Source organism: Chiroxiphia lanceolata, chromosome 7 (genome assembly GCF_009829145.1).
Source record: "Chiroxiphia lanceolata isolate bChiLan1 chromosome 7, bChiLan1.pri, whole genome shotgun sequence".
In the NCBI taxonomy this organism is placed as follows: Eukaryota; Metazoa; Chordata; class Aves; order Passeriformes; family Pipridae; genus Chiroxiphia; species Chiroxiphia lanceolata.
Genome location: NC_045643.1, coordinates 10,201,930 through 10,229,178, shown reverse-complemented (window position 1 = coordinate 10,229,178; position 27,249 = coordinate 10,201,930). Strand labels below are relative to the sequence as shown.

Sequence of the window (27,249 nt, the reverse complement as noted above, 5' to 3'; positions counted from 1 at the left end):
GGCATGCATGTACCCATTGCCCCTTTACAGTCAAAGCCCAATGCAGTCTCTATGTAAACCATTTGTTTGCTATTATGAATAAAATCTTAAATACTAATTGTTGCCTAGATTCAGTTTTTCTCTCCAAAGCTCTGCTTTCAGATATGTCATGGTTTTAATATTTAAATTAAATTAGAAAAATTAGAGAAAACATTGAGAATCTGGTTTTGGTTATAAACTGTAATTTCTTTGTAATTTGGATTGCATTCTATTTGCTTCACCAGAATTTGAAAGTAAGAAAGGAAAATAGGTGAATTTCTTCTAGTTGAACAAAAGAAAGAATTAAAATATTTACCTTGTATTTGTGCCTATAACATGCAATGATGTGCTCCAATTCCTTCATTCCTGGGGAAAAATTAACAAAGCTTGACCATGAAACCTTGAGGAATTGCAATTTTGCAGTTCCACAAGCTATTTGTAACACATGTGACTAACAATGATTTGACTAAAAGAAGATATCCTTGTCCATCATAACACTAATGCAGATGCTTTACTTTGGAAACCATTGCCCAAGAGTTTAAACTTGTGTATTTAAAACTGAATGCAGGTGAAAATGTTTTTCTTCTGCAAGAGTATGTTACAGAAATGGTGACTGTGTCAGAATTGGACATAAACACCACAAAAATCTCAACTTATTATACAGTGGTTTAGGGTTTGACATTTAAGCAGGATAATGAATTCACAAATTTAAACTGTTTGAGGGGTTTTTTTGTTTTGTTTTGGTGTGTTTTTTTCCCCAATGGACAATTCTGTTCTTCCTGGAATACTTCAATGTTTTGTTTTGTTTACAAACTCTGGTTAAAAATTTTGAGTATCAGCAGATACTACTTTTTTTTTTATGGGACTCTTGCACAGGAGCATCTATTTCAATAATTTTTCTCTTTTTAAAAAAATGAAAACATTTTTCAGAAAAGGTTTAAATGCTTGTTTGCTTTTTTGAGATATAAATGAAATTATTTTTTAAATAGCTTTCAACTGTGTTAAATACCTTTTATACATAGCTCTGTTCACACTGGAAATGCTGTGAACACCAATATGCTGTTTTGATTATGTGTCATAAAGACAGCAGAGTAATTTGCAGTGTGGCCAGCGAAATCACACAGCTCTTGTGCAGAGGAGACACAACGAGTTTGTCTGAAAACCTGCCTCTCCTCCCTCCTTGTGAGCCAGCTCAGCCCCCACAGTGCAGTGCAGCCATTTGTCTGCCTCCAGGAGTTGAAAAAAGGCATAGCACACGTGCAGTAGCAAAGCCTGAGGTTTTAAGGCTGTCAGTATTAAATATAATGTAGTAGAATTTACTTCTTCTCTGTTGTCAAGACATTTTTATACCCTCTTTCCTCATGGAGTGGCAATCATTTAGGATTGGTTGCTTGTCAGTGGTTTTTAAAACGTTATTGCAGTGACTGATGTTTTCACTTAGACTTGCAGTATAGAAAGTCTCATCTAGAAACCTTCTGAGTTCTCAAAGACTGTTTTTCAACTGATGTGCTAAATGGTTTGCATGTTTTCTGAAGTTGCTGGTATCCAAGAATCAGGCATGTCTATTTTCATATAGATACTTATTTTTTTATATATATATATATATTTTATTATTATTATTACATGGCCCCCAGTTATGTTCAGTATCTTGGTTTCTTGCTCATTTTATCAGCAGTTATTAGGCAGACAGTGCTCCTGACCCAAAAAGGCTACGGACTCAGGCCTAGGTGTGGTGATACACCTGGTTTCTGCTGTGGCTGGGGAAAGGTCCCAGTGCCTTCCTCTCTGCTCTCCCAGGATGTCACCATGGTGCAGACTTCTAACACTGTCTGCAACTTCTTTTGCAAAACCAGTGGACAGCATTACAGTTACACAAGAAGTATGAATTTTCTATTCATATTTGCATAATTCGCAATTCTGGAACATGCATTTCGTATGTGAAGGAGTTTTATAATTGTCCATCTTTTCTGGCAGGTCTGCTTACCTTTAACATGTTTAAATTTAAACCCAGGAAGAGGACTGGCATCTGTTTCATTACTGTTACTGTTACCTGAGGGAAAAACAATGGCAGATGTCAAGCTTTGCAAGGTTTTTGGTACTTACCCATAGGCCTTTTGCACTGGAATAAGCCTCAGAGATTGGATCCTGAGTTACTTCAGTCCGGGAGAATTACTGAGTATCCAGATGTTTTGTTGGGGTTTTATTGGTGTTTGTTGTTTGTTTGTTCTTTATTCTTGGACAGTTACTGGTTAGTGGGAAATAAAATAGAGACAGGAATAAGAATTTTTAGATACGGATTCCACAGAACCTTACCTACAGTGGGGAATTTAATTTATGGGATAAAATAGGGAATAGCTGTCTCTCTTAAACATTCAGTAAGAAGGTTCAGTGTTGAAGTCATCCTGTAAAAAAAGAAATAGAAACTTGAAACAATAGATTTGGTTACAAAAGCGACAGAGCTAGAATAAAGAACTAAATAAACTCCAAGCCCTCCATAGCTTACAGTATTTTATTGCTACCTTAGACTGGGAGGCTCGAATTGACAGCCACGGACGGATTTTTTACGTGGACCATGTGAACAGGACAACGACATGGCAGCGACCCACAGCCCCCCCCGCCCCACAGATTCTCCAGAGGTCAAATTCCATACAGCAGATGGAACAGCTGAATCGCCGGTAAGAACTGCCCTTGTGGTTTGTGAGTTCTGTGTGCTTGCAGAGCTGCACTCACCATTGCAACACCGAGCACGGAGACAAGGGCACAGTTGCTACCGCAGCTGGTCTTACGTGTTTATTTTTATGTGGCTGTTGCTTTTAGTTTGCATGTGGGCTTCTAGGACTTTTGTATTCCACCTGTGGTCTTAAGCTATGTGGCTAAATAAAATACATCCGATAATGGCTTGCAGAAATTCAAAAGGAGACATTAGAAATGGAGAAGTTAGAGGTCTGTACATTGACCTATGTGGCAGAAAAGATGGACAGGCTCCCTTGGAGCCAAAATTGGGTCATAGTTACCATATACTATATATAAAGTCCAGTTTTCCAACCCTAGGTACCAGAGCATCCGAAGAACAATGACTAATGAAAGGCCTGAAGAGCATACAAATGCTGTGGATGGAGCTACAGAGGAAGCTGACTTTCACCATTCTAATGCAGGTTAAAAAAACCCTAAATATTTTTTTCCCTTTTCTAAAGAAGGGAACACTCATAAATGACATAAAGCATCTTTCACTTTTTAGTGGGAGTGACATAAGGCAGAACCTAACTTCTGCCTCTGAAAGTCTGGGTGAAAATGAAGCCATTTGTTTTCATTGTTGTCTAGTTTTGAAGGTTATGGCTCAGCCTGTTCAATGTGCTGAGGAGATGAATGTGAGATTCAGAGCATCTTTCTGTCAGTACCAGACTGGTTAAAACCCCAGCACTTTTGCAGTGAAAAAGTATAAAATTCTTTGGTCTGGCTTAAAAATATTCTGAATATGATAATGCAGTTTCAATTAGTAGCATATAGGAGTAGAAAGGACTTTAAGCAGTTATTGACTTGATCTCCATGCTGTAGATAGATAGAATGAGCTGTACATGCGCTACACCTGGCAAATGCTGTCTTGTGTTCTCATAACGTGTTCTCCAGTTGATGGACATTCTTTTACTTTTTTAGGCAGTCTACTCATATTATTTCCCTTATAATATATCCTTAAATCCGTTATTTCCTAGTCTTTCCTGACTTGTGTTTTTAGGTCTCAAATTATTTTGTTTACCTGCTCAGGATTGTCTTGAGTTGATCTTCAGCTTCTGAGAAGTGTTTCAGAAAATCAAATAAAGCTACGACTGCTTACTGAAGAGGCTATGGAAATGTCACATCTTACATAAAATACTTCTTGCACATTCCTGCATAATCATTACTTTTCTTTTTGATAGTTGGACACTAACCACTGGTGTTCAGTCCTTGTTCTGCTAAAATTGGGTCCAGATTCTTGTGTGCAGAACTTTGGTACAGATGCTTGTTTTTCATCTGGTGTTTGTGCAGTTGATTCCCCCTACCTGCACACAAGTCTTTGTCCTTTCCTAATGTGCTGCTATAGATTTGAATTTTGTGCATCCTGCTGTCCAAGTACTGCAGCATCTCCTATTTGGAGCAAGTTCTGTCTACCCTATGCAGTCATTAGTAGAAGTAATAAATAGGACCAGACCCAGACAGATTTTGGTGAAACATCACTTAGTGTACCCTTACAACATTTATCCCTTTCCTTCTGAGAACTGCTTCCGACCTCCAGAAGAACGACCAATGTCTCGGCGATGGCTTCGCGTAGAGTCCTGACTATTAGAGTGCACTTCACCAGACCTGAAGGGATTGAAACCCCTCAGTTTGCACCACCATCTTTAACCTGCTTTTTATCTATTCTAACCTAAAAAGAAAGCTCTCTTTCACTTCCCTTTTTTTTGTGTTCTTCTGATTGTCTGGCCAGACCTTTTGATCAAAGATAGAAAGAAAGATGTTTTTTAGTGATTTCTAAGCATCATTACTAGTTTTTCCTTTCACTCAGCAGTTCTCTCTGTAGTCATCTTCCTACTAATACATTTATGAAGTTTGTTACCCATCCAGTCTCTTGTGTAGTTGTGTGGTGTCATGTGCTTTGGCTTTGTCTCTGGTTGCTCTTGATATTCTCTTATAATACTCTCTCCTAAATTAGTCTGATATGCAATCAGTGTCACCCTTTCTTGAGTTTCAAGTCATTGTTGAACTTGAGATTTAGCCAAGTGCTCTCTTCTATTACTTGTATTCTTTACTTCTGCTTAGCTTTTCCCTTTTCTATCTTTGTGCACGTGCATGTGCAGCCAGATGGTTTGTTGTGCTATAAACTCAACAGTTTACAGCAATTCAGTTTACAGTAAATTCAGGCCAAACCAGCAAGTTTAGCTGAATAAGCTTTTCATAAACCAAATTCACAAGCCCCTAAACTGCAGTAATGGGTCACCTGGTGACCCATTCTGGTTTCTAGATTACCCAGACTACGACAGAGGACCTTTCTGCAGCGTGTCACAGCATCTTCAGGTTGTGGGAGTTGACTGGTGTACAGCCAAGTTTTGTACCAGTACAGAGTTGACATGTAACCACAGTGAGGCCTGGAAGACACTCCCAACCCAAGTATTCAGGCAGAGCTTCAGGAGCCTTTGTGCTGTTCTGCTTTCGCCATTGATGTGCCTCATGTGGGACAGCTTGAGGTCTATTGTTGGAGAAGTGTCTCTAAAAATCTTCTTTTTCATTTGTTTAACCTATTACCCTTCCACTTTCTGGCTTCATCTAATGCTTAGAATTAACATCTTTATTTTCCCTATTCCCTTTTTTCCATGTTTACCCATCCATATTTAGAATTTTACACTGTCTTTGTTATTTTCCTCTTCTTTTGTAATTTCTTCTTACTTTTTCCTCAGTTTACAGTCTCATTCATTGCTTGCTCTGCTTGTGGATTATGATCTTTTCTATTTATGATAGCTGTATTCTACATGATTAATGTTCATTTGAGGGAAAAGTGTGCGAATACTGCAACGTGTAAAAGAAAGAAACTCTGAAATGTAGATGGCAGCACACATTTTAGTGTAAAATCACTGCAGACCCAGTCTGAACCTAAAAACGCATATCAAAATATGCATCCAAATATCCTGTTCATTTTCAAAAGTAATTGGCGGGAACAGTTTTGATGTTGTAGCAAACACCACTCATAATATATTTTCAGTTCCTGGTACTTTATAAAAATCAGTGCACTTCTGCAGTTGCTAGGAGAAGACACAAATGTTTACTGGAAGTTGAAACTTGAAAGGTACTTCCTTGGCAACCTGCTTCTTACTTACATAAGCTGCTTAAATACTGTGTCAGGATTGGGGCTGTGTTAATGGCAGTGATTTATTGTTTGTTTTGTTTTGTTTTTTTAAAGAAGGAATGAAACATTTTTAAGTGTGCAATGACTTTTATATCCACTAGTTAGCATTTAAAAGATAACTTACCTGCATACAGCTACAGTACAGCAATGCAGACATGGCTCAGGGACCTTCTTGCATCTTATACACAGGTACATACTTGATAACCCAAATAATTGGATGTGATTTTTTAAAAAAATGATTGTTCACCAAAAGCAGCAAGTAGAAGTTGCTAAACTAAATCTTTAATATTTAGAGAAACTTCAGTGCTATGTTAGAAGAAATTCAGGTACACTTAGGGGGAGAATACTCAGTAAATCTGAAATAGTTGTGTACTTAGTGCTTTTCTTGCCTGTGTGATTCAAATCAATATAGTTGTTTGCAGTGATGCTTTGGTAATAGTTACTGGATGTCTTTGTCATTTACTTTGCCGTTAGATTTTCGAAGAGAGAATGTGCTGCCTCACTCTACCTCCAGATCCAGACTTACTTTATTGCTCCAGTCTCCCCCTGTGAAATTCCTCATCAGCCCGGAGTTCTTTACAGTGCTGCATTCTAACCCTGTGAGTATGGTGGAGACAATATTTCTGTAGATTTGTGATAAGTTTCACAAGCTTATGTATCTCTGTCCTGCTGAAAACCTTACCAACTTTATTGCTGTATTCTGTGGCTATATTTGACTCATTATTCCAGAAATTGGAAAACATTTCTGAATAAATAATTGCTTTTAAAGCAGTTTTAATGTTACAGGATTCTTCACAGCTCCAGGGACAAGTGTGGTAAATGCAATCTCCAATGTATTTCACACTTCACTGAAGTGAGTCCATTTTGTAATTTTGGGTGTCTCAAGTGAAATAACAAACTTTAAACACTTATCCCAAAACCTCAGAAAGAGAACCACTGTTTTTCATACCGTTGTGGCTTAGCTGGAGATAATTCGTTAAGGTTTCATAGATGATTAGATGGTTAATTTACTGTGAAGGGTTGTCTTTTGTGGTAAGGGAAGTTTTACCTTTTACAAGTTTTTCCTGTTGTTGGTTGTTCTGCAGAGTGCCTACCGCATGTTTACAAATAACACGTGTTTGAAGCACATGATCACCAAAGTCCGGCGGGACACCCACCATTTCGAGCGCTACCAGCATAATCGTGACTTGGTGGGATTCCTCAACATGTTTGCTAACAAACAGCTGGAGCTGCCCAGAGGTTGGGAAATGAAACATGACCATCAGGGCAAGGTAACTGTGTGATGCCAAGTGTGGGTCTTGTGTCCATCAGTTTCTGAGATAAAATGGGTGCCCTTGAGACAAAACGGGTGGTCTGGGATAGCTCTAGGGGTCATTGCTCTGTTGGTTATGTTGGTTATATATGTTGGATAACTCTATTGGTTAACTGGAAAGACATGGTATGTAGTAGGTTTTGTTAGTAGGGATTAGGGATCTTAAATACTTGCCAGTCTCACTGCTTTTTTTTTAAACAGGTATCAATTCTCAATTTCTAAAAAAGTATTTTGAGATCAAAGAACAGTAGTAGAATGTAGTAGAATATAATTTTAATGTAACTTTATGCTAGTGCATCCTCAGTATGTAGAATATTATATTTTTTTAGGAGGGTTAAAAATAGACTGTGATTAGCATGTGAGCAAGTGATAAGGCTTATCAGTTCATGTGAGAAGTCCCAATTAGGACTATTGTAGTAGAATGTAGTAGAATATAATTTTAATGTAACTTTATGCTAGTGCATCCTCAGTACGTAGAATATTATATTTTTTTAGGAGGGTTAAAAATAGACTGTGATTAGCATGTGAGCAAGTGATAAGGCTTATCAGTTCATGTGAGAAGACCCAATTAGGACTATTGGCATATAAACCTTCTTAGTTTTTACGTTTATCACTCTTGGTACTCTTAGCTCTGAGGGTCCATATAATTAATGGTCTTGATGCTTGGAAAGATTACAGACAAATTCTTAACTGAAGGGTAGAAGAAGTGCTTGAGGGTTGTTTTCTTTTTTTTTTTTTTTTTTTTAACTTTGAATAGCATTTTGGTTTTTTGTTTGACACACAATTGCAAATGAGCAATTACAGTAAAGTTGTTCTTTGCCTCACTATTTTCTGATTTAAGTCATTCCTGTGCTGTTCACTTCTTCAGAGGCCAGTTTTCTCCTGAAGAATATAGCAATTTTCACTTCTCTTTAATAGGTGCTCCATGGAGAGAATTAGACCTTTGGATTTCTGGTGTGGTATTTGGTAACAGCAGTGCTACCACAACATTAATCAAAAAGAGGAACCACTGAACAAATTCCAACTTGAATTTCTTCACTTTGAATTAGGCTCATCATTGCTCATTTTCATTGTGTAGAATTTCCTTTGTCATGAGTACCACTTGTGGCCAGTAGAAAAGCCTATTCAGCACTCGAGAGAGATGATGGCCAATACAATGTGAGACCACTGCTTGGTGAGACCAAACTGAAACTGGACCTGCCTTTATTAAAGCATTAACCTAAAGAGAAGCAAGTAGCAATTAGCCATACCACAATATATAGTTACATTTCCTTTCCCTGACTACTTGTTCCTGCCGAGACGAAGTTTTCCTTTTTTTTTTTCCAAGTGTATCATAGTAAGAGGCTTGGTGCTCTTGCTCACAAGGCACAGTGATGGCTCTGGCTATTGTGCAGTGCAGAGTAGTAGAGTTTTCACTCCTGATGTCAGTGTGGTCCTGGTTGATTGTCCTCTTTGCAGGCTGCCTTCCAAGGTCAGCTGAGGACTCCCCACCCCTGAACTCCCTTCAGAGCTGCACAGCAAAGCCCAGTTGCCTGCTCCTCTTTGACTCCTGTACAGGAGACAGCATCCATTTGGCATGCAGTTCTCCCTAAAATTAGGTCTGGTGTGACTAGCATGTAGTGTCTGATGGGCATTACAGATGAACCTTCACCAGTCACTGACCATAGGGAGGCAAAAGGCCATTGGAAAAGGTGGCAGGAGGAGGCATCGTACAGGCTAAATAGGTCCCTGAGCTGCACTCAGTCTGATAGCTTCAAAATTCTGCCTTGCTGCATCCACGTGCACACACACAGGCATTGCACAAATACACATCCCAGTGCATTTCTGGAATATGTGTAAGCACATATCTGTATTTTAAAGACAGATGCAAGTGTATATACTTTTTGATCTCTGCAAGATGTGCAAATACATAAGAAGTTATTGGAGGGCGTTTCTGTTTTTTCTTTCTACAGTTAAAGAATCTGTAGTAATTTTCTTCAATAGGAAGAAAAGCTTTTTTAACAAGCTTCATAGACTTTAATGGAAGGATAACTAGGGCAACTATCCATGTTTAATGGGCTAAATACAGTTTTGGCACTACCTATCTTATGTCAGTCACTTCAAGCATTGTAGATTTATGGATTATAGCTAGGCAGGAGTTATGAGAGGAATTTTTTTGAAAGGAGACTGAGCCACACTGTATTTTGAGCTGTGTGCCAATGTCCAGAATAGCCTGAAGCCTTGAAGCTCCAGTGGTTATCTTCAGTGAAGTTTCAAAGTGGTAATTTATGCTTTATTTTAAAGAGGCTACTACTAGCTGGCCTGCAACCATTCATATTTAATAAGACATGATAATCTTCAACTTCATGTTCAACTGAGTTGTTTATTTAAATATAATGCAAAGGAACACTGCATGCAGTACTGGAGTGCTGCATTAACTCAAAGAACTGTGTAGTGCAACTCTAGGTGGTACCTCCTCCTATATCAAATCAGTATTGGTTTTGTAAGTGATTTTTCAGTGTGATGTTGACTTAATGAAATCAACCTTGTTTTGATGAAAGTGCTTCACTTATAAAAGTACACAGACAGACTAGGTAAAATAGTTGCTAGAAGGATATTAAAAAGAAACCTCAAACCCTATACCAATCACTTGTTAGGAAGGTAAATAAACCTATCAATCAGGAGAAAAATTTCAGAAAGACTGGGTATGTTCTAGCAGTCTCAGCCATTTTCCAGGCCCCAAACATAAATTTCATGACAGTTTTCATTCTGCTTTCAGACTGGTTTCATAATCTCTAATCTGTGCACTGGCACTGCAGGTGCCTTGATTGTTTGTCAAGGTAAAAAAGTCGTGCATCAAGCTCAAATGTTGCAATTAAAATTGTATTTATTGAATATATTTTATAGTGTTTGAACTGTGAAACTGTTGTTTTTACTTACGTGTCTCTGACTATGTCAGATGGTCAGAATGGAGTTCTTCCTTACTGCTTAAGTGATGTGATTCCTTCCTTTTAGGCACATATTACAGGTACAGGTGATTGCTATTAGGGCTGTAGGAGGCTTGCTGCTCTCTTCTGGAGCATTTTTAGAGTTTTGAAACTGTGGTGTCCCTACATGTGCTTCTCCTTCCTTGGGAAGTGGAAGTATGAACATTTTCTCTCACTGCAATCCATAATGGCATTTAGTTGCTGTACAGCATGACACTCTGGTTTGTCTATCTACCTTCGTAGAAGTCAGAAGAATTGCATTTTCTCTGATCTGGCTACACCAAGCAGTCTGAAGCAATGATTTCATGAATACTAGAAGCTGGTGTTGCTACCAGAAGAGCTGGTTCTGCTCTGCTCTCCCCCCTGGTGAGCTGACCGAGGTTAGAGGAGCCAGCAGGGAGAGGGACAAAAAGAGTAACTTTAGCCTGGACCAGCTCCCCAGCTGGGTTCACTGCATGGCCACACAAACACTTGTGCCAGCACAAGGCAGGAAGGGCGCACAGGGGATGAAACAAGTGGTCAGGAGGGGGAAAGATGAGAATCTTTGTTTTTGCTGACAGCGCTGGACTAAATTGCTTGTGAAACTGTGGTTGAGGTACCTCACTGGTAGCCAAGCACAGAAATGGCTCCCGCAGTCCCTGACCACCTCTCTGCTGGGCCAGATTCTTTGAGTCCTCAAACCAGATGTCACTTTCCTGTAATTGTCCTGCTCAAAACCAAGATCTTGTTTTGCCACTTCCACGTTTCCCACATTGTGACTGAAAACATGAAGTGTGTTGAAATAGAACAGTGCTGGTTTCCAAGTGCAACACTAACACTGCAAAAAGTTTAAATTTCAGGACTTAAAAACCTTTCTTGGTTCAAATTGGACAGAATTGTAAGAGGTTTTCATTTTACAGGGTACATGTTTCTGTGACCTTGTTTTCAGCAAGTGGTTGACTGGCCAATATATGGTAGTTCTTATCAATTGCCTGATGTAAATATTTTTGCTGCCATCATCCTTGTGTCCTTGATTGAACTTTCTTTTTAGTTTTGAGGGGTGTTTTTTTTTTGTTTGGGGTGGAGCTTTAGGCTTTTTTGGGGGGTTGTTGTTTGTTGTTGTTTTCTTTTTTTTTTTTTTAAAAAAGGTTAATGAACTTAGAATAATTATATCAGGAAGATGGCAAAAATGCTTGATGGCCTGTAATCATGGTTCATTACAGGATGCAAGCATACACTTGACATACATACACCCAATTGTGTTGGTAATTATATGGTAAATACGTCACAAAAGGGAATGGGTTTGCCACTTAATAACATATTTTTAGATGCTTATAAGGAAATGAAAGGAGAATACACCAGGATTACTTTTATTAAACATTCAAATCTTCTCTTCTTGACACTCACAATAAAGCTTCCTACTTCTAATGCTTGTCAGATGAGAATTTCAAAGGACTTTATAGACATGAATGAAGTAAGGCATTAAACAATTCATCCCTTCAAGTGAGGTGGAAAACTGTTATCCTCCTTCTGCTGAAGGGAAATGCAAACCCCAGTAACACGAGGAAGGTGTTCCAAAGCCTCGTGTGAGTGAATGAAACGTAGATCCCGCACAGGCATTGACTTCAGACATAATTAAAAAAAAAAAAAAAAGGTACTAGCTATAAATTCTTTCTCCTTTCACCTTCTCCAGGCTTTCTTTGTTGACCACAATTCCCGCACCACGACGTTCATCGACCCCCGGCTCCCCTTGCAGAGTAGCAGGCCCACTAGTGCGTTAGTCCATCGGCAGCACTTAACCAGACAACGCAGCCACAGTGCTGGTGAGGTAAGTTGCATTCCTGCCTTCTCTTTGGGAACCACCTCTTTAACAATGTTCCATTCACAATTCCATCCTGTGAGGAGCATGGTTCTTCTGTAAGTGTACAGTAGTCATCCATAAAGATTTATTATTTTATCTGCCAGCCGGTGTTGCTTTTGAAATGTATGTATTCAGAGGAAAAATATCAAACGTGAGCTTCTCCGGCTTTTAATTCGCAGTAACCCCATTTAACCACAGGAGAGCATCAGATTACAGATTACCAGTACCTATAGCCTGTCTTTCACTGACAAAATGTGTATTGTTGTCTAGCATGGTGTCTGCCAATTATATTGATATATAACTCTGCAAATAAGAGGGGGGGAAAGATGCATGTGTGACTATACCTCTAGTTGTGCAACTTTCCAAATAAGTATAAAAACATCTTACCACATACAGGCTTATCAGACTGTTATATGCACTGGCATATGTATTTAATCTCTACTTTCTGATCAGAAATAAAAGGAAACCACTATTTTCTTGATATGTCACTGTGGAACATTTTCAACAGCAGTCTCCATAGTTTTGTTTTCACTTCTTTTTACTTGTGGCCTTGAATGTGTACAATGACTTGGACTTCAGCTGTACTTTATTTAACCTCCATACTGTTGGCTGTAAGTTGTCTTTTCAGGGGAGGGCTATTCCATGCCAGGAGTTAAAGATAATAAAATTCAGAATAGCAAGAGAAGTGCTCTGATTTATCCTTTTTATAGCTCAGTCTTGTGGCAGATGAGGTTCTGCCAGATGTGTGTTTCAGAGCAGACATGAATCTTCTTGGCCACTTTTCTAAGAAGGCTTCCACTGAGCTGCAGTGAGTGCCACACCACTGGCTGCAGATCTTGTCATATCCTGTGTGAACAGGCTTTAGTCACAACCCTCCCCCCAATGTCAGGTATATTTTTAAAAAAGTAGTAAATAGCTTTTTTCATCAATTTGGTGATGTCATATAGCAGGCAAGGAAGCTAGAAGTGTCTTTATATAGCTATTTAGATCTTCAGTAGGGTAAAGCAAGTATTTCTTGTGATTGACTGATTTGTAACAGAGCAGAAATATTTTTTTTCTTCACTTTACTCAATATGTACCGAAATTATCTTCCTTTCAGCAGCATTCAGTAGCTCTGCACTTAAAACAGATCTTTATGCCAACCGTGCTGCTAAAGTTGTCAATGCTGCAAAATAAGTGTAGTTTATCCTACAGGAAATCATTATATATATTGCATATACATAGTGCTGATCACCTGTCAAAATTTCCCACTCCATCTAGATACATGAAATACCTTGAACCATGTTTCTGTGTGCAATTTTAGAAGCGTTTCCTTGACATTGTTACAGGTGTAACTTGAATTGAGGTATAATTCCAGATAGGAATGTCAAACACAGCAATTCAATACAGTATTCCCATTCTGGGATTAATGATGCCATGATTTCTTTTTGTATGCATATGTATGAATCTGAACAGCAGTTTTTCCTCTGCGCTTACAACTTAATATATATTTGCATATTTTTTCTGTTTTTAAACTATTGCATAAAGGAACTGTACATTATTGCAAAAGATGAATACTTAATGAAAAAAAATTATCAAAATGCTTTCTTTGGATTTGTCTTGTCGTGAACTTTGATGTTTTGAAGCCACTGACCCAGTTTTTACAGGGAGATGCTCTAAAGCAAACATGAACCAGTGTAAGGAATGCCTTTTTAGCTAAAGCTCAACTGCAGTGTGAAGCCAGAGCTAATAATAATGGCATTCCTTTTCCAGCACATTGCCTAACAGGAAATAATTTTTCATTTTTCTGAAAGAGTATTATCAGAGAGCACAAAGGTTTTGGGAGATATCTCAGGACATTTGCTTCTTCATGATTTAAGAGACTGGATTTAAAAGCAACCTTTATAATTATTTGATCTTTTGCAGTTAGATGGTTTAGAGATCTTTGAAACTTGGAAGTGTAGTTCAAATGCTAACTATTACATGTGGGAAGATAAACTGAGAAGTAAACATAAAAGTCCAACAGGATGAAAAAGAGCTTGACCAAATGTTTTAGATAGATAAACTACCAAATCCTGACACCGTAGAAATGACTGAAACCTCATCATGCAGTAAACTGCAGCAGTTGCCCTGACATCACAAATGCCACTAAGAACAATTTTATTTTGTGGCTCTACCCAAAAAAATGTTCATATACAACATTTTTCAACCTCAGAATGTGAATACAAAAAACCATCAGAATAGTTTTACTGAATGATTCTAGGAACCGTGTTTTTACCAGTTTTGGACTTGTTTGCCTTGCCTGAATGTGAACTCACTTCTTTATCCTCCTGCTTCAGCCACAAACATGTTTTCACTTCAAATTTAGGGAAACTCCATTCATGCAGAGAGGTAAGGGAGATGCTAATGGAGGAGTAGAATTTGAGGTAGCAGAGGTGCTAATGAAGAAGCAGAATTTGATTTCCAGTGCATTTGGTATGGATAAAGTTGTCCATGAATTACAAAAGACCCTCTGAAGGAATCCCAGTTTTAATTCTTTTGGTCTCTTTTCAGAATTGGGCTATTTAAAAATAGCAATAAACTTTGCATCAGTTTTGATTCTTCCTGCTAAGGGGCCCAGTATACTAAATAATGTTTTACTGATAACTGTCATACAGCACAGCTGTTCCTGCTGCAGTGGTTACTGGGGGTAGTGATCAAACAAAGCCTTTACTTACATGCTTGGTTTTAAGCCACATAAATTCTCACTTTTATGCTGGCACAGAGACACTCACTGTGGTTACTTGCACATTTTCAGGTCGGAGAGGACTCCCGTCATTCGGGACCACCAGTTTTGCCAAGACCGTCTAGCACGTTTAATACAGTCAGCAGAGCTCAGTACCAGGATGTGGTTCCAGTGGGTATGTCACCATACAGCCTCTTCTCAGAGAAGTTCTCTGTGACTGAGGGTGTCACATCAGTGTGCACTGCTGGGTTTTTCATTTGTTATGATTCTTCTGTCGGTCAGCATTTCCCCCTTGTTCAGTTGCAACCTTCAGGACTGAAAGTGTGCAGAACCTTAAAATTGATGTATTCTACCTTCCCAGCTTACTCTGTGTGCTGACAGGATGAGTTGAAGCCAGTGAGTCAAAGTGGGGTCCTAGTTGGACTCCATGCATTCCCAGTGATTTTTTTTTTTTTTTTAGCTTCCGAGCATCTATTTTGGCAGGATTCCAGAAAGTGTTAATCAGCTTGGAATTAGTCATTAGCTTAACTTCTGTTCTCAGTTACATACACACAAAGTTACTGACTTCTGTGCCACCACATACAGAATTTAACTTATTAAATCTAACAGCTGTCACATTGTGCTAAATCAAGATAAATTAATCCGATTGACTGGAACTGGCTCTTTGGACTGTGGCATGTTTACTTGAAAATCTCTGCCCATTTAAATCCTTCTCCTTGCCATAGCCATGGTGTGCATGCTCTGCAGGCTCAGCTGTTAGTGAGGATTTGATATGGGTGTTTCTAATGACTGTTAATATCTGAGCATAGATTTCAGTGCAGTGAAAATCAAGGTCCCTACAATTTTACTCTAGCAATAAATATTCTGGTTTGACCTTAGCTAAGAGTATGAGTGATAAAATATAACAGAAATTGCTAACAGAGTCCTAGCTGTTAACAGTGGAAAGGATATGTCCCAACAAGATTTGGTTCATAATCAAGAAGTGTGTTTCTTAAATGACAGTAGAATTAGTAGCCTTATATAAAAAAGTATAAACACAATACTGATGAACTTAAAACTGTGAAGATGAAGTCTGCTGTCATTATTGTTCAAAACTTACAAGGAATTACATCCTTTGTTTTGGTATCTCCTTGCTTCAGCATGATATTTCTGTTGATTTTTGCAGCTTACAATGACAAGATTGTTGCATTTTTGCGGCAGCCCAATATCTTTGAAATTCTACAAGAGCGTCAACCAGATCTTACCAGGAATCATTCACTCAGGTAAGAAAATTAGTGAAGTTAGCTATTCCCATTTCAATACGAAATGCTAATTACAATTAGTTACTTTCATTGAGATTGACAGTGGAACATAACAGATTGTAGACTTCTGACGTACTTAAACATATCATAAGGCTGTGGGAAGTAGTTATTTACTATATTTCTGTGTAATGCTGTGTAATAAGGTTTAGGAGAACAGAGGTAATGTGTTATTATCAAATAAAGGTACCTACAAGAAAATGTTTGGAACAGCTGGCATAAGAGATTTGCTGATGTCTTCAAAATGTGCCAAGACAGCTGGATGGCATGGCAAACGTGCCCGTTCATTTGGGTATGTGTACAGCTGGGAGCATGAGGCAGAATGGCATTTGGTTTTGTCCTTATCTTCTCAAAGCACATTTATAGAAAGGTTGTCCTGACCTAATGATGCTGGTGGTAATCTTACATCAATCAAAATTTTTGGTGTCTATCCAAAATTTACAAAATGGGCATCTGCAGGTTTTTGTGTAGTCCAAGAATATCTGATGAAGGCTGATTGATTGTTGTATAGTTGTTATAACTCCATCGAAGTTGGAAATGGAATCACTGACAACTTGGATATTAGTGACCAGGGCTGAAATTAATGTGTCTGTTCTTCCTTGGACCCTAAATTTAAAAAATGCTAGTTTGCTGGTGACAGTCTGTCCTGTGCAGAGAGCTGCCAGTGCAGTGCTCTGTGTTCCAGATGCCTGACATGGCAACCAGCACTGATTTTCATTTTTTTCCATTTTCAGTGTTACTTATTGATCCCTTTTTCTCCATGTCCTGCAAGTTCCCAAAATTCAACAAGCAGTTTCCTAAAGTGTTGTGTAACAAGTTTTGTGATGTGGCTTCTTTGTTAAAGATTTGTTTTACCCTCTAAAGAAATCCTGGCTGACAAACCTGAAATGACATACTAGCAGAATACATGTTCTCTAGAAAATACAGAGAAAAGGAAATCAAAAATCTACAGCTGTCAGCATTTCAAAACAGTTCCTGTGTTGTACCCATATCACTACAGGCAAGTTTGTCTCACCAGGCTTGGTTTGAAATGTGAGCAAACTCATCTGTTGGGAAATAGAATACAAACAATTTTGGATTATTAGTGGTTTTATTATTTTGTTTTCCTTTCCCTAGGGTACTTGGTTTGCCTTACTTGGATAGCAATCTGTGTAATTTTCTTCATATGTGTTATGTTTTTTTAATAAATTAGAATTCTGATGGTTTACAAGACTCGTTGGTATTATCAAATTCTGCTTCTAGTAGAACCTTGCTGATTACAGATTCATAATTTCCCACAAGCTGGGCCCTTCTCATGGAAAGATGGGTTTCAGATTAAAAATGGAAGATTAAAAGATAAAAGATACTCTTTTCTGTATTTCCACATTTACTTGAGATTATATATCCTTATTTTGTAAGGAGACTGAAGATATATGTTTTAACTGACTTACTTCGGCAGAATGATTGAGGATTTTAATGAACATTGTTTTATTTTACATTAAATGGGATTGGTCAGAGAAGCCATTGTTAAGCTGACTGGTTCCATTCTAGTCTTAGTCTTTGAAGTTAGTGTATTTCCTTAAGGTACAGTATCTTCTATTATACCTCTACTATATTTTTCTACAGCTGATGCTTCAGTAACATTTCTTACCCTTTTATAAAGATCTTAGTTAGTCTTTTAAGACCCCGATTTAGCAAGTTATTGAAATCCATGTCTGTTTGACACATTGTGAGACTAAACAGCTAAATGAACGTTGCTGTAACATTTGATGAATTAAGACCTAAGTGAAATCCCACATTACGAATTCTTTGTGTAATTTTTTTTTTAGTATAGTGAGTAGTACAACTGTCAGTAATCTCTTCCTTTGAGGACCTCAGTGCAATGGAAGTGGAATGATAATTATATAAAATATTATTATTAATGTTATTGTAATTATTACATAGGTGAGGAGGAAAATCAGTATTTGGCCAGTGGATGAGGACAGAGATAATTTGAAAAGATCTTTGATGTTTTCTGTCTAAACTAATTTCTCATGTCTAAAGAGAATAAAGAGATAAGAAATTGAGGTCTATTAAAAAGTGTACTGCATGTAGAAAATTGTTGTTCAGAGATTTTATGGTGGAGTGAGAACATTATACTTGTCATACTGTTATTAGGCATTTGCAGACTACTGCAGGTAAAACTGAGAGGCTGTTAAATAATGTAAAAGGCTTCAGGTAAAGGCACCTGTTATACACTAAACACAATTTATGTTAAAAGAAGGGAAAAGGCATATATTAAAATATCATTGAAATCACAGCTCTTACTGGTCACCCCAGGAAGTCACAGATTGCATTCCTTTGGAGGGCTGCATATGTTAGTTAACCCAGAAAACGTCCTTCTGGTTCCAGGTGTTGCTGCCAACTAAATGCTAAGATATATTTCTTTAATCCACTGTTTATTTCCTCAAACCTCATTTGGGCACTGATGTAAGTTGGAGGAGGTTCTGGAAGTGTCCAGACATCCCTGCCCTGGGCACTTTGGGGCTGTGCTCGCAGGTGGGCCGCGCGTGTTGGCTTTGGCTCAGCGCTGTGCTCGGGGACCTGCGGGGCTTCCACGCTGAGCTCGAGTCTTGGCTGGCTGCAGCCACAGTGCTGGCTAAGCAGGTGCTTGGCTTTCAGTACCTCTTTTCACACAGAAACAGTGAATTACATGGTCCTCCTGCAGACACAACTGCCACCCTGGCAAGCAGGGACCAGGGAATTTGGGCTCAGTCTGGCTGTGTCCCTTTTTCACCTTGAATATATTGTAAATGTAGTGCAAGTTACCAGGGAATGCGTGTTTAAGAACATTTTTATGCACTGTGATTTTAGAGAGAGATGGTAAGAAATTTAGTTTGATTCTTTTGTTGAAAGTGCCGTGCATGAAGTGATGTGTTCCAGAAATTCACATTGCAGCTTGAACTGTGTGCAGCTGCCAGCAGCTGCATTACAATGCTGATTGCATGGAGTGTTTTGGACCTTCTTGTCACCATTAGTAATAGGATGGTGAGATAGACAAACCTCTGAGCTGAGCCAGTGCTGCTGTTCTTATGGGGAGTTCTTTACTTTTCTTCTTGTTTGGGGGTTTTCTCCTTTGGATTTGGGACAGGTTTTTACCACATGGGTTTCTTTCTGTTTTCTTTTCCTCCAGAAGAGTAAAGCCAAATTAGAATTTATCTCTTCTGTACCATCATATACCTTGTACTGATGAAAGAAAATAAGAGGGATGTACTTGTATTTCAGAATGCAGGAAAAATCTCTGCAGAGAAAAAGAACAGGAATCAACCAAGGAGTTACATTCAATATAGATCCTAAAATTCTCTGTGTTACCGCGATCAGAACTTAGGATGCATGGATTCTACAACAGTGAGCACACTGGGTCTAGGAGGAAGGATGTGTACTTTGCAGAGAGAGGGGAGAAATACAGGATTTTTTTGGAAGATATCTTAAATGCGGTGTGGTATGAAACCCACACTTTTAAATTAAATCACAAGTATGCATTGTAATGTATGGCTTGCATTTGTACAAAGGTTCAGAAGAGACAGTGCCTCTTTAAACAGTTCACTTTCACAATAGAAATGTCCTCCCGCAGGGCTCTGCCTCCTACTTGGAATTCAGAGACATGGCTAGTGTGAACATGAAGGATGAGTTCTCTTTTTTTTATTTTTATTTTTTTTCCTGGTTGGATGACTGTACTACCTGAAACAGCCTGAGCATTGAAGAGATGAGAGCAACAGGAGAATTGTTCCTCGGAACAAGTTAGCTTTTTGGTTGTAATATTTTACTGCTCACATGGACATCGTGTAGCAGGGCAAAAAAAATAGGGAAAAGCGCAATCCAGAGGTTTCTGATGTACTCTCTACTTTTTCTTGTTGCTGTGGTATACACTGATGCCTTATTTGCAAAAGGTATTTTGGAAGCTTTTTTTTTTTCTGCTTGCGCAGGGAGAAGATCCAGTTCATCCGGACAGAGGGAACACCTGGGTTGGTGCGTTTATCCAGCGATGCAGACCTTGTCATGTTACTCAGGTAGGCACTGCTGCTTATGATGCACGTATGGAATTTGCCGTGGCAGCTGCTCAGGAGCCTTTCAGTGAGCAGTGAGTGCTGATGTAGTGACCCAGTCATTTCCCCTTCAGTCCTTGGAGTTGCAGCTGGGAGAGCTACAGCTCAAGGGTCAGATTTTATTTACATCATGTTCAGTTTCTTGATGGTATTTGGAGGTCACACTTTCTCATAGGAGTGATGGAACATGATATCCTGTCTGAGAAAAGGCAAGTGCAAGAGTACTGTGCTTGTGATTTATATGGGTTTGCCCAGACTACCTTTTATTGTCCTGTTGCATCCAGCTCTGCTTAGATAGCTGGTACAGTTTAGACCTCTTTTCAAGGATGTGCTTTCTACTACTTTTAGAATGCATCTGTTTAGTTCTGTGTTTTGGGAAGTCCCTATTTGTAAAGGTCTATACTTGAGATGTGTTTTTATTACTTAATGTCTTGCTTGCCTCTTCACTGTGCTGTCAAGAATTGTCCCCTTTAATAAAGGAAATACTGTTACAGATGTCACAAACGGGAAGCCGCTTCTTTACTATTTTTCATTTAAGCTACTAACTCAAAAAATCAGGCAGATTTTTTGCTAGAACTAAACCCTTATGTGTTGATGTTGTATTCTCATCCATTCCATTATGAAATTCACAGGTACCTTTAAAATTGAATCTAGTAAAATAGGATTGTTATTAGTAGTTGTATTTTGAGGTCAGGTTGCATAATGACAATCCTTCCTGGTAGCTAAATCTCCAATTTAATTACAGCTATAAAAAAATCTCATTTTAAAAACATGCTTGAGCTTTTTAAAAACACAACTATTGTTTCTCAAAAAACTTTCAAGATTTTTATTTTTTATGTAACTTGGAGGAAAACTACACGTGGTCTTAAATGTAAAAAGACCTGCTGAAACACACCCATTAAAAAAAAGAAAAAAATTAATGCAAAAAATATTTCTAGGTATTTGTTTGGTGAACAGACTTAGTATGAAAAATCTTTTATTTGAACATTTTTTTCCTTAGTTGAGTTGGATAGTAAAAGGTTGGCTTGCAATTCCTCAATTTTTGAAAACATTTTTTACATATTATCTCAGCAGTTTATTCTTATCTGTGTTGTGCATAACATTCAATATACCCTTCGATACCAGATCCATTCTGATATTAGATATTCTGTGCCTTTTTGGATTTGCTTGTGTCAAATTTGGGAAAAGACTGAAATTTTAATATAAATACACAGACTCTCTGTACACAGATGCAGTGATTAGGCTGCAAATTGTATATCTTTTTTCTTGTAAAAAGTTGCATAGCAATAACAGGTGAAGTATGAAATAACTCAACTTGAGCAGGATAGATGTGCTACCTGTTTCAGCGACACTGTTAGATTTAAGATAAAATGAAGAAATAACTTATGCTAACAAGCTTGCCATTCAATATGCTTAACAAGTTCAGATGTGATTCTTAATCCTGGGGGCTTAGAATGTTTGTTTTTTTCCTGCTCTTTGTGCAGTATTGAGGATATTTTTCCAGGATAGTGCAATTAAGGTTATTGACCCCTTTGTAATGAGAAAACAACAACAACAACAAAAGAGGGAGTCCCACAAATTGTAAAGGCTGATTAACTATATTTTAACCTTGAAAACAAATACCCCATTATGTATAACAGTGTCCCATAAAAGTAGCAATTACTGCTTTCCAGTACATTCAAGATCTGATTGAGAGAATGGCAATAAAATATTCTGTAGCACTCTAAGTGTGCATGGTGGAAATAGGTGAGTGACTACCAAAGAAAGCAGGTTATTAACTAGGGATTTATTCCTAGAAAGTGAAAACTACCATTTATTCAAATGAACATGTTCTTTCTTATTTGCTGCTTTTTACCAGCTTGTTTGAGGAGGAGATAATGTCATATGTGCCGCCACATGCCTTACTTCATCCTAGTTATTGCCAGTCCCCAAGAGGCTCGCCGGTGTCTTCGCCTCAGAACTCTCCAGGTAGGTTGCTCAGGCAAGGCTTCTGCAGAGCCTCTTTGAAAACATTTCTCATCCTTAATAAGACCAGCTCCAGCTCAGTAAAATCAGTAGCATGCTCTTGCTGCTTTCCCAGAAGTTGGAGAGCAAAAACAATAGAAAATTTGTTTTACTATAACTTTTTATTTCCTTTACAAATTGAAATTCCTGTGCAATGCCTTTCACCTCTCTGAAGATCCAAGTTCTGTTGCTCCAGCAACAACAAAGATTTAGTCTTATTTTTGAACAAAGTCAACAAGTATGATTGCATTTGACTGTCAAACTTGAACCTTTGCCTTGGGCTCACAAGATGCTTTCTGGGGGTATTACAACTTCAGTGGTTATTTTGTTCTGACTTGCAAAACGTGCAAACTTGGTTTTGACTGAAGTGAAACAACTTAAGTGACTGCTCATGCCAGCATCCTGATGCCTGGAGAATTAAAAGCATGGATCTAATAACTGTGCATTAAAATGGTGGTGTTAGTGGGGCTGTGGGGCAATGAGTAACAATTTTGTGTGAAGCCAGACTGTTATTAGTACATTAGCTCAAAAGACAGCATATTGCAGCTGTCTGAAAATTCATGTCAGAATGGAATAAAATTGATATTTCAGATATTAACTAGGTTGCAGATCAGAACTAAATTATTGCAAATGTGACAAGTTCCATTTGAAGGCTAAGAAGAGCAATTTCAAGTTTATAGGTGTTGCTATTCTTAATTGTCTCAAGACGATAATCGGCAAGTAAAATCAGAAGTTGCTTAAGGGTATTTCTACAAATTTGAGAACAGAAGTATAGATAAACAGAGAACATCTGGGATGTAAGCAACTCTGGATAGTTCCAGACAATAAGAAATTTTTATCAGAAAAAGTACTGTGATTTTTATGGGCATTTCCCAGTCCACAATAATAAAAAGCTTTACCTTTCAAGAAACAAGATGAAAAGCATTCATTAACATGTCTTGAGTGGCAGCTTTTCCTGCTGCTGGACATAGGACCTTTGTAAGATCTGTTTGAAGAAAATATCCAAAGACCTTAATGATCCTACGGCATTCTGCAAAGCAGTGAAATATAATATTCACGTGTATTGATATTTTCAATACATATATGGTTTAGATATAACTGTTTCTCTTTACTGGGAAGAAAGGAAGAATGAAATCTGCATGTATGCATCTTATTTCCAACTTCAAACCTGTCAGTCTTTTATGATTAAAACCAATTTTGACTTCCAGAGTTATGATTTCTTCATTACTGGTACATGCTCCAAAGCATGTTGGGCAGGGCTTCATTCCAACCAAGTAATTTCAAAATACATTCAGTCTTTAACATGTGATATTCTAATGTACTCAAAGCAGCAGCAGATAGTAAAGGATGAACAGTGATGGTTTTAGTTTCATTCTCCTTAAATTTGTAATCTCTATTCTCATTCATAGAAAAATATAGAGAGGCCATTGAATTTCCCTGTCAGTCCGCAAGTATGTACGTTTGTGTTGGCGTACAAATGACTTTTTTGATGAGAAATTGTAAATAGCCCATATTTTCTATAGAGGCTCTGTTTTTTCTCGTCAACTAAACTGGCTGTGCTGTGCTGCACTGCACGAGGTTGCGTGTTAAGGATCCATTGTTCAGATCAGTCACAATCACTTGTACTTTCTCTTTTGGGAAAGATGAATAGTCATGAAGCTAGTCTTTATATCTGCTTTAGAATATAACCTCTTTGAAAATCAAATATGATTATCACATCACTGGTATTTTTTTAGCTCTTCCATTAACATCTTTTGTTCCCAAGGCGGAAGTAATCACTGTAATTGCCCAGGAATTTCTTGGCATATGCATCTGATTTGCAGTGAGGACTTGTCATGTGCTGACAGAATATTATGATGCTGATTTCTGAACCATGAAGTAATGTGCTATCAGATTAATTTTTTGTGGAATCCTTCAAAAAACACCTTCCTTCAGGGGTTTAGATTGAATTATATTATTGTTGCCCTTTTTTTTTGCTTTGTGACTACATTTTTGTACCTGCTTTGACCCAAAGGAAAATAAACAAAGGGGGGGGGAGGCCAGTAATTAAAAGGCTGTTTACAGTTTCAAGTTTCTGTTTTCAGGAGAATTCAGCTGAGTGTACCATTAGAAGCCCTTAGTGCTGTCAGTAAAAGAGGAAAACCACTGTAGGTGAATTAATGACCATGATTTGTTTTTACAGAGGGGTCCTTCGTGTTCCTGTTGGAGCCTTGTGGACTCCCTGATACTTTCTGTTCCTCCCACACATCACTCTGAAGCCTGGAACAAGGGCCAAGTGTCTTTCTAGTCAGACAGGTCTTTCAAAGACCTGTTACATGGCATTCAGTGTTAATAGTGATCTCACTTGTTCTCTCTCTGATCTCTGCACAGAGACAGACCCTACAGCTTCTTCCAGCAGCCACTTCCGCAGGATGTGCTGCTGCCTTTTCGGTCAGACCCGTGTGCTTTGTGGCTGAGTGAGCTGCTCTCTGCCCACAGGCTGAACACATACATGTTCTCTCTCTTTTATAACCTGAAACATTACACTCTCATGCCTTCACCCGTACTAGCAATAAAAGCTTCTGCTTTGGCTTAGTTTCATGCCAGGAGCCAAAAGTAAACTCACTGAACCATTTAAAAGACAGAACTCTACCTATAAATGCTTCTAGGCTGTTCATTTGTGCTTTCAGTGGATTATGGGCATGTTAGGTGACCACTGGTTGCAGATAAGTAGTTAGCAACTTCTGTATACTGTAGGGCATGAAAAATTTTAAGTGTCCTCTGAAATTTTTTGTGGAGGATGTCTACACAGCTAGGCAGGGAAGAAATTTAACTGCCTCTTTGACACACTGTCTTGCTGTCAAATCGGTGGAAGTAATTTATCCAGGGAGGCAGTAGAAGGTCTAATGATAGTTATATTCAGGATAGAACAGACTAAACACCCAATCTGTATATACCAGACTTGTACATGCAGTTCTGAGCTATGCCATTTTTTTGCCATAGAGATCTCAGCTATCCCTGCTTTTAAGAAACTGATCCTCAAAAAACAGTCTATCAGAATTCAATTCACTTATATGACCATCCTATATGTTTCTGCAGCCACACGTGAGAAGTTCCACAAACCTAAATTTGGTAGTCTTTCTGTTCTTTCAATATTTTTCTTCCTCATACTTTCCCAGGCAAAAACTTTTACTAGGGAATTTCCAAATGTTTTCCTTCATCTTGATGTACTCAACAGGGGCACAGCAGAGTCCAGTCTGTTTATGTTTCATTTACAAGTTGTTATTTCCCTGATAATATTAAAATCAGAACAGAGCACAACATTTCTTGCATGAACTATTATAAAGGTTAGATATAAAGTGTACTTGAAAAACAAAAAGTAAAGTCTTTCTAGTCGATCGTGCTGTTTTTTCAATCCATCTTTTGCATTGACCTGGATTTGCTCTTTTAAGATTGACTTTTGAAAGATGATACTATTGGAAATGAGCAACCAAAAAGTCTTGGATGCAGAGCAGATTTGAAGATATGCAGCTTTTGCTCTTTATAAAGGTGACTAAACCAAACACATACTATGCCTTTTGCTGTTAAGGAGTCTTTTCAGTAGCAGATGGGACATTGATCAGTCCATGTCACTGCTGCTCATTCTTTGCTTATTGCTCCATGCAGGTACCCAGCGTGCCAATGCCCGAGCTCCAGCTCCGTACAAAAGAGATTTTGAAGCCAAGCTGAGGAACTTTTACAGGAAGTTGGAGACTAAAGGATATGGACAAGGTCCAGGGAAACTGAAGTACGTTGAAGCATCTCATGAAACTGGATTTGTTTCTCAGGCAGCTTGCCTTGCCCTGCACATCTACGAGCTTCTTCCCATTAGATGGAATGCAGATGTTTTGGTTACCCAGGCACTTCTGGAAATATGAAGCCTGTAATAAAAGACTTAATGCCAGCATGTGATTCATAGCAGAGGATACAGCAAGTTCTGAGCACTTCTGTGTTTCCTCCAACTATATTTTTGTACAAACAATATTACCAATACGGTGCCAAAAAGAGCTTTGGGCAGAGGCATGCAGAACAGGAGGCATCTGAATTCTTCCATTATAGCAACTGCTATGATACAAACAGTTACATTTTCTCATGTATTTTTCCACTGAAAAACCTAGACAGGGCTATTTTGTACATCATTGCCTGTACTGATACCAAAATCCTCTTTAGTAAAGAGGATTCATACAGTTAAATGTTATTAAATTCTAAGGATTGCCTTAAAAAACTGCTGATATTTTTATTTTAGCACTCTGAATGCTAGAGTGCTTGGAGTGAGGTCTCCCCTCCTCTGTTTATTTGGTAATCATGTGATTACATATGATTATGTTGAAATTTGTCCTCACAAGATACTTTCATAATTTTCTGTATTACCAAGTCTTGTGCCAGCTAGCAAACTCTCATAGTTGGATGCTCTCATAGTAACCATGAGGCACTAGAACTTTTTTTTAACCATTTCTTCTTTAACCATTCTAAGAAGGGGGTAGGCTTTTGGGGTTTTTGTTGGTTTTGTTGTTTTGTGTTTTTTTGTTTGTTTGTTTTTTTTTTATTTCCCCCAGACAGTCCCTTCTCACATGTTGTAGAAATTTGAACAAAGCTCAGACTTCAATTATGTAAGCTTGTTAAAAGTTTTCCATAGCTGAAATGGGAGTAAAATGGTATTGTTTAGACAGTCTTGAGAGGCAAGGGTTGGACAGTGTCTGCCTATAATATAATGAAATCATAAGCACTTAAACCCTTATCTATGAAAGTTTTGTCATGAACACTTGGGCAAATAACTGGTAGAAGAAATGGCATTTGCTCCCTGTAACATGTTACATTTCTTGGACCTCTTATTCCAGTCCTTTTTTTTTTTTTCCTGACCTATTTGCCATCACACTGTAGATTTTTAAGCAGAAAAACAGCTTGATTTTTGAACAGAAGTTTTCCCTGGGTTCCTTTCCCAGGCACACCACACTGACCTGTGCAAACCAGGGCCCCAGCACAACTTGCTTGCTGCCTGGGTCCTCCTGCTGCTCACATATCTGGCCAGTTCCTGGGCTCTCCACATCTGTGTCCTCAGCAGGATGGCACAGTGCAGTCATTGACCTCTACACAAGGCAGGAGGCTGTGTGGTGGGTTCAGCTGCCTTTCTGCAGGCAGCAGCAGCTCCC

General features: G+C 38.4%; 1 protein-coding gene across 1 annotated transcript in view; it reads left to right on the top strand.

Moving 5' to 3' along the window:
* Window positions 1-27,249, top strand: part of HECW2 (HECT, C2 and WW domain containing E3 ubiquitin protein ligase 2) — a 153,669-nt gene that overhangs the window by 107,670 nt on the left and 18,750 nt on the right. Inside the window, exons 11-20 of the mRNA XM_032692883.1 lie at window positions 2,543-2,693; window positions 3,070-3,173; window positions 6,368-6,492; window positions 6,979-7,164; window positions 11,844-11,978; window positions 14,788-14,890; window positions 15,881-15,977; window positions 19,958-20,041; window positions 21,936-22,045; window positions 25,727-25,847. Of these exons, the coding sequence (XP_032548774.1) occupies window positions 2,543-2,693; window positions 3,070-3,173; window positions 6,368-6,492; window positions 6,979-7,164; window positions 11,844-11,978; window positions 14,788-14,890; window positions 15,881-15,977; window positions 19,958-20,041; window positions 21,936-22,045; window positions 25,727-25,847 (1,216 nt within the window). The remainder of the gene's footprint in view (window positions 1-2,542; window positions 2,694-3,069; window positions 3,174-6,367; window positions 6,493-6,978; window positions 7,165-11,843; window positions 11,979-14,787; window positions 14,891-15,880; window positions 15,978-19,957; window positions 20,042-21,935; window positions 22,046-25,726; window positions 25,848-27,249) is intronic.